The 5,821-nt window shown below is 57.4% G+C and overlaps 1 protein-coding gene across 1 annotated transcript in view; it reads right to left on the bottom strand.

The window, feature by feature from the left end:
* CACNG4 (calcium voltage-gated channel auxiliary subunit gamma 4) overlaps positions 1 to 5,435 on the bottom strand; it is a 15,291-nt gene extending 9,856 nt beyond the window's left edge. The window contains exons 1-3 of the mRNA XM_011368575.2: positions 5,393 to 5,435; positions 4,758 to 4,775; positions 3,191 to 3,274 (exon numbers count right to left, since the gene is read on the bottom strand). Coding sequence (XP_011366877.1) covers positions 3,191 to 3,274; positions 4,758 to 4,775; positions 5,393 to 5,435 — 145 coding nt within the window. The remainder of the gene's footprint in view (positions 1 to 3,190; positions 3,275 to 4,757; positions 4,776 to 5,392) is intronic.
* Positions 5,436 to 5,821: the final 386 nt, after the last annotated feature.

Below are 5,821 nucleotides of genomic sequence, written 5' to 3'. Positions count from 1 at the left end.
CTGGAAAAGGGGCCCAGGCCCAGGGTCAGATGCTCGGGAGCCCGTGGGGCTGGCGAGGCCCGTGGAAGAGAAAGAGCAGGTGAGGTGTGGGTGGTGGCCTCACAGCCCCAGCTGCTTGTGGAGCTGCCAACCAACAGAGGCCTCGCCGGAGCCCAGAGCCCATCAGGGAGCCCTGGTTTCTCTGGAGGGCTTCAAATGCACGGCTTGGGGGCGGACTTTGTTCTTGAATTGTCGAAGGTGTAAGAAGCACAACCGTGGACCTGCCCGGGCTGGTGCCCCACACCTGGACAGCTGAGCCGCCACTCTAGCAGGCTCTCCCACAGGGAGTCCACTGGAACCTTCTGTGACCTCCGACACACCTGTTCTCCTCTGCAGCATCAGCACCGGGAGGGCAGAGCTCTGTTTTGTTCACTCCTGTATCCCACATGCCTAAAACAGTGCTTGGCACACAGTAGGCCCACAAAAAACTTTCTGTTATTTATTGAATAAGTGAGTAAATGAATTCCCATGATCCCTGTCACCTGCAAACATCAGCCTCCAGAGCTCTCTCTCTCTCTCTTGTGCTTCTATATATTTTGAGGATCAACAGTCTGGACACAGACCAGAGGACTGAATACTAGGGACCAGGGTGTCCTGGGAAACACAGGCTGGTGACTGTGACCTTGGCTTGTCCCAGAACATTGCCTACTCCCCCCGGCCCCAAGTTCACAGGACCTGTACTCTGGAGCTCCGTTTCAGGGCCAATTCTCCCCGTTTCTGCAGCTCCTGAGTGGCAAAAGCCCTCATTGTTGGAGAGTCAGCTCTGCCCTCCACCCCAATTCCACCGGCACCCAGAGCTCACAGGCCCTGAAGCCATCACCCCTTCTCTTCCTGGGGAATCTCCAGGCTTGTTAATGACCCCGCTGGTTTCCCTGTAGGGTACATTTGAGAACATTTCCTTCCCAAATAAGCTTTAATTGCCGTTGAGCTGTCACTATCCTTTCATGTGGGGAAATCACTGCTGAGCCCTCTCAGCCTTCTCTCCCTCCCTGGGCTCATTGCTGGTGCGGTCTCAGGACGGCAGGAACCTGCGCTGGATGGCGCCTGCGTGGCATGCTCTCGGTCTGCCCCCCAGACCCTCAGTCCTCCTCTCTCCTTCCAGTCCTGGGCCCGGGAGGCTAACACCATGGACGAGTCAGTGGGCACCCTTGACTTGGCTTCTGGAGGAGCATGCAGGTGAGACTTCCTTCCTGCAGGCTGCGCATCAGGTGGCTGCATTCTTCATAAAGGCCGCAGCTCCCGCCAGGTGACTCTGTCCTTACAGCAACCCTCCTCCGGGTTCCCATACCTACCTCCCTCACCTGTCCAGGCCCGGGGGTGTGCGGCTTCTCCCGCGGCTCGCCCCTGTGTGCTTGCCGTCCCTTGCAAGTTCCCCATAACCTTGCCCACACCTTTGTCCATAGTCCTGCACTGACGCCCTTCGTCCACCTCATCTGCCGAGCACACCATCTGCTTCCAGCCGAGACCTCAGGAAGCCACATTGCCTGACCTCTGGGCTGATACGTCATGAGACCAGTCTAGAAAGAGATCCTAGAGCTCTGGGGACCCTGATGGGGACAGGGGCAGGGGAATGACGAGGAAGAACCAGTGCCAATGCCCGTAACCTCAGACAAGTTCAGTGGGAAACGCAGAGGGTGTGGTTTGTTCTCCTTGGCTGGCTTCTCCTCCCTCACAGTCCCAGGGTTGGTCAGTGGGGCAAATCTGCCCTCTGAACCGTCTGAGGCGCCTGATTGCCCTGGGTGTGGCAGAAAAGGGCAGGTTCTGAGTGGGTAGATCTTCAGTGGAGCCATCCCAGCTGGGCTGAGCACCAGGGGCCACCCCAGGTGGACGGCTGTGCAGGCCGCACACTGTGCAGGTCGAAGACTGTCATTCATACCACAGTCTCTGCAAGTGGCATCCTCCAAATTGTGCAGCGTGCAACCCGCACAACTATTCGTGGCGACCCTATGGAATGTCGTTTGCTTGGTTTGGTGCCGGCCCCCAGAAAGCAGAAAGAGAGGACGGGTGGGAGGAAGAGGAGAAGGTGAGGGAAGGAGGAAGGAGAGGCAGATCTGGTTGAATGATTTCAGGTTCTGGGCCTGGCCAGAGCAGCCTCACACTGCCCCAGGCTCCATGGGAACCACGTGCTGCTCTATTTCTCCGGATGACTCAGAACCAAAATCCTTTCTCTTAGGAAAAAAATGATCCATAAGCAGGTGCAGAGTGAATTGTGCTCTCTCTGAGGATGGTGGTATCGATTCTCTATAAATGAAGGCAGGCCCAAGCCCCCGGGGGTCCTGCTGTGAGCTGCTCTGCGTGTGTCTAGGCTAATTCGAACGGGAAAATGACTTGGAAGTGGTGCTGTTTTTCTCCTGCCCTGCCTTCGGCTCCCTCCTTCCTCCCAGGGAGGTAGCCCCGGGCCCAGGGATGAGATCTGGATTTAGGGCATGGGGCTGGGTTTGTCCTTTGGGTTCAGTATGTGCTGTGACTTCCTGGCTCCGTTCTGGGGCCAGCCACAGGGTCTGGGCAGGGCAGGGATTCAAGGGGCAGCTCATGGGCAGATGAAGTGGCTGCACCAGTTGGTGCTGGAAACACTTCAGGCCTATGTAGCAGAGGCTACTTCTGCCACCTTCCTCGCTTTCTCTCACAGGCTGCCTGGCACCCAGGAGGCTGTCTTCGCGCGGGACTTAATCTGATTTTCTGAGACTAGAATGCTGGGTGTGTGTGGGGAGAGGTGGGCAGGTCCAGCGCTGGCGGGGCGATGTGCTTGGGATGTCGCAGCCCCCCAGGGAGCCTTGGCCTAGGCAAGCCTACGTCTTTAACCTGCGGGCCCCGGGCCCAGCTGCAGCAAACAGCTCCTCTGAAGCTAACCACACCCAGCAGTGCTGGGGAGCGGGACGCTGGCACCCTCGTCGGCTCTCCCCAGGGCCTCGGTCTCCCCGAGCGTGGGCCTATCAGTCAAGCAACTCGTTTGGGACACCCAGCACGTCACGGCGGTGCTGAACAAAGCTGCATCCTCTGAGTTAATGATTCCGAGTCCGAAAGGGAGCGAGGACATCCAGAGAAAGGCGGCCCTCCACACCCCCACGGGGCGTATCGTTCCTCCAGCTGCCCACCCAGCACCCGGCTTCCCCTCCACACACAGGGGAAGCAGAGGATTCTCGATACTCACGCAGGAGATACTCCGAGCTGTCGTGGTCGTAATCGTTGTCCTCTGGGAAGTGATTGATCCGGAAGCAGTGCCCTTTATAGATCCCTGGAGGGAACAAGCGGAAAAGAACGTTGTTACTGTTCTCAGCGCTCACGCGTCCATTCATTCCGGGCCTGGTGACTGCACGTGTGCCGGGCTCTGTGCAGGGCACAGAGAGAAGAGGCAGGCTCAGGGGTCCCCAGTCAGTGCGGGGAGCGGGGTAGGCATGTGCAAAGGGAACAACAAACAGCACAGTGGCTAAGTGCCCCAAAGCTGACACCACCATTTATGGTCCACGTCTGATTTTATCACCCATGAGCGAAAGGACACGCCATCAATAACTCTGCAGGGACAAGAGGCCTCAAGCAGAACTGTCCTGGGCAGGCAGGAAGCGCAATCCTGGAAACTGCAGAGCCGTACCTTAAACCCTGACAAAGAACTTGCCACTGGTCAGAAGGGACCTTCTAGGCAGAGAAGGGAGCCGTGGAAAGACGGCAGGAGGGTCAGAGCGTGGTGAATCTGGGGAGCGGTCGGAAGTCCAGTGACACTGGAGCTTTGAAGGACCAGTGCAGGGGGAGGGGCCGGGGCTGAAGAGGGGCTGGAGGCCGTATCAGGGGAGCTATGGGTCAGGGGTGTCAGGAGGGAACTTGCCCCCAGGGGTCTGTCTGTGTCTTTCCCTCTCCCTCAAATGCTGTCGCGGTGCGCGCCCCCTAAGGTGCCCACAGCGGGCAACCTGACTCCAGCGCTTCGCTCAGCATGATGGAAGGAAGAGGACCTGGAGCAAGAGACATTCCTGAGAGGCCGAGGCAGCTCCTGCGTGGCTTCCCCTCCCTGCTCTGAGAGGTGGCCCTCCCCGGAGGGAGGCAGGACACTCTGGTTAGTGTCGTAACTAACTACAAGAGGACAGGCCGGTCTTCCCTTCCAGAAATTTCCATCCAACTCTCCCAGTGCCTGCTCCCCTGCAGTCTGGGAATGCCCAGCACAGAACTGGACACAGGCAGAGGGGCGGTGCCCTGCCCTGCCCTGCCAGCCGAGCCCCTCACATCCAGGTCAGTGTCCTGCTCTCGCAAGGAGCTCACCTTGACCGCTCCGCACAGCCAGGCCGGGACTGCTTCCAACTGGGGCTGATTCTTGTGCTGCAGCTGCTGCCGCCAAGTGTCCTGCTGGCCCCCGCATCCCAGACTGACCTCACGCCGAGTTGGAAGCAGGGCCTGCGCCAGCCCAACGCCCATCTCTAGGCGCTTCCCGTCGGGACTGGTCTCTGACAAGCTGGGAGCGCGCCGGTCTTCCAGCCGCTTACCAGTTAGCGGGCTCACTGGCTGCCTGCCCAAGCTTCCCCCTTCTTCTGCTTCCTAAGCTGCTGCCTCCAGAGAAATGGGGTGCTGGCTAAGGACCCCTGCTTCCTCCTGAAGGCTCATGGGCCTTGAGGACCACTGGTGGGTGGGCTGAGCTCGGTCAAGGACAGATGAGGGTCTCAGAGGTTGATGCCTTGAGTGCTAGATGCTTCGACATTGTTCCCTGTGCCAGGTCAAGCACGAACAACTGTTACCCGCCTCAGTCTCCTCATCTGGGGAACAGGGATAACCACAGGCCTTATCTCCTAAGGCTCGCAGGAGACTCGTACGATAATAAGTAAGAAGCACTTAGGCAGCCTTGGCCCACGGCGATGGCTCAGGGCAGGGTTTGCTGCTTTCTGACGCAGAAATCACCTGCTCCTTGCTCTGTGGGTCCTTTCCTCTTTTGTGAGTGGTCGAGTTGGTGGAAAATCGTAAGTGTTTGTGTTCAAGGGCAGGCTGGGGTCAGGATGGCCGGGGGCGGGGTGACATGGAGGCCGGAGTGGGCCACCACGCTCTCCCTTCCTCCCTGGATCCCACACGCCCGATACAGAACAAGTGTTTTCCAGGCCGGGGTGCACTCGGTAGAGCTTTCTGCCATTCCTCCCCGTCCCCCCCACATTTTCGGGGCTACTTTATGAACCTAGACACAATCGCCAAGTCACACATGCTTGTTGCAACATGTCGAACAGTAAGAGGTTGAAAAGTAAATAATCTCTCTTCAGACACGTTTTCCAGGGTCAACAGTCTGCTGTGAATCTTCTCACATCTTCCTACTTTTTAAAAAAATGAAACTTTTTACTTGGAGATAATTGCAGATTCACACACTGTTGTAGATCAGTACCGTTACCCGGTGGCCCCATCCTCATCACGTTGCAGCCAGATACTGACATGGCTACAGTCAAGACACAGAGCATCTCCAGCCCCCAGGAGGACCCCTCTGTGGCCTTTTATCCTCACACCACCTCCTCCTGCCCCCCAGCCCCTCCTCGACCTATGGCAACCACTAGGATGTTCTCCATTTGTACAGTTTTGTCATTTCAAGCATGTTCTATAAATGGAATCCCGCAGCTGGCAACCTTTGAGATCCGCTCTTTTCACTCAGCATAATTCCCCTGAGATTCATCCAAGTCGTTTATGGATCAACAGGTTGTTCCTTTTAACTGCAGAGCGCTCTTCCACGGCATGGCTGTACCACAGTTGGTGACATCTGGATTGTTTCCAGCTGTTACACCTGTGGTTTCCAGCTATTCCTAATAACGCCGTTAGAATCATTCAT

Source organism: Pteropus vampyrus, unplaced genomic scaffold, assembly GCF_000151845.1.
Source record: "Pteropus vampyrus isolate Shadow unplaced genomic scaffold, Pvam_2.0 Scaffold143, whole genome shotgun sequence".
Classification (NCBI taxonomy): domain Eukaryota; kingdom Metazoa; phylum Chordata; class Mammalia; order Chiroptera; family Pteropodidae; genus Pteropus; species Pteropus vampyrus.
The sequence above is the reverse complement of the archived record's forward strand: the minus strand, read 5'-3'. Positions and strand labels throughout refer to the sequence as shown.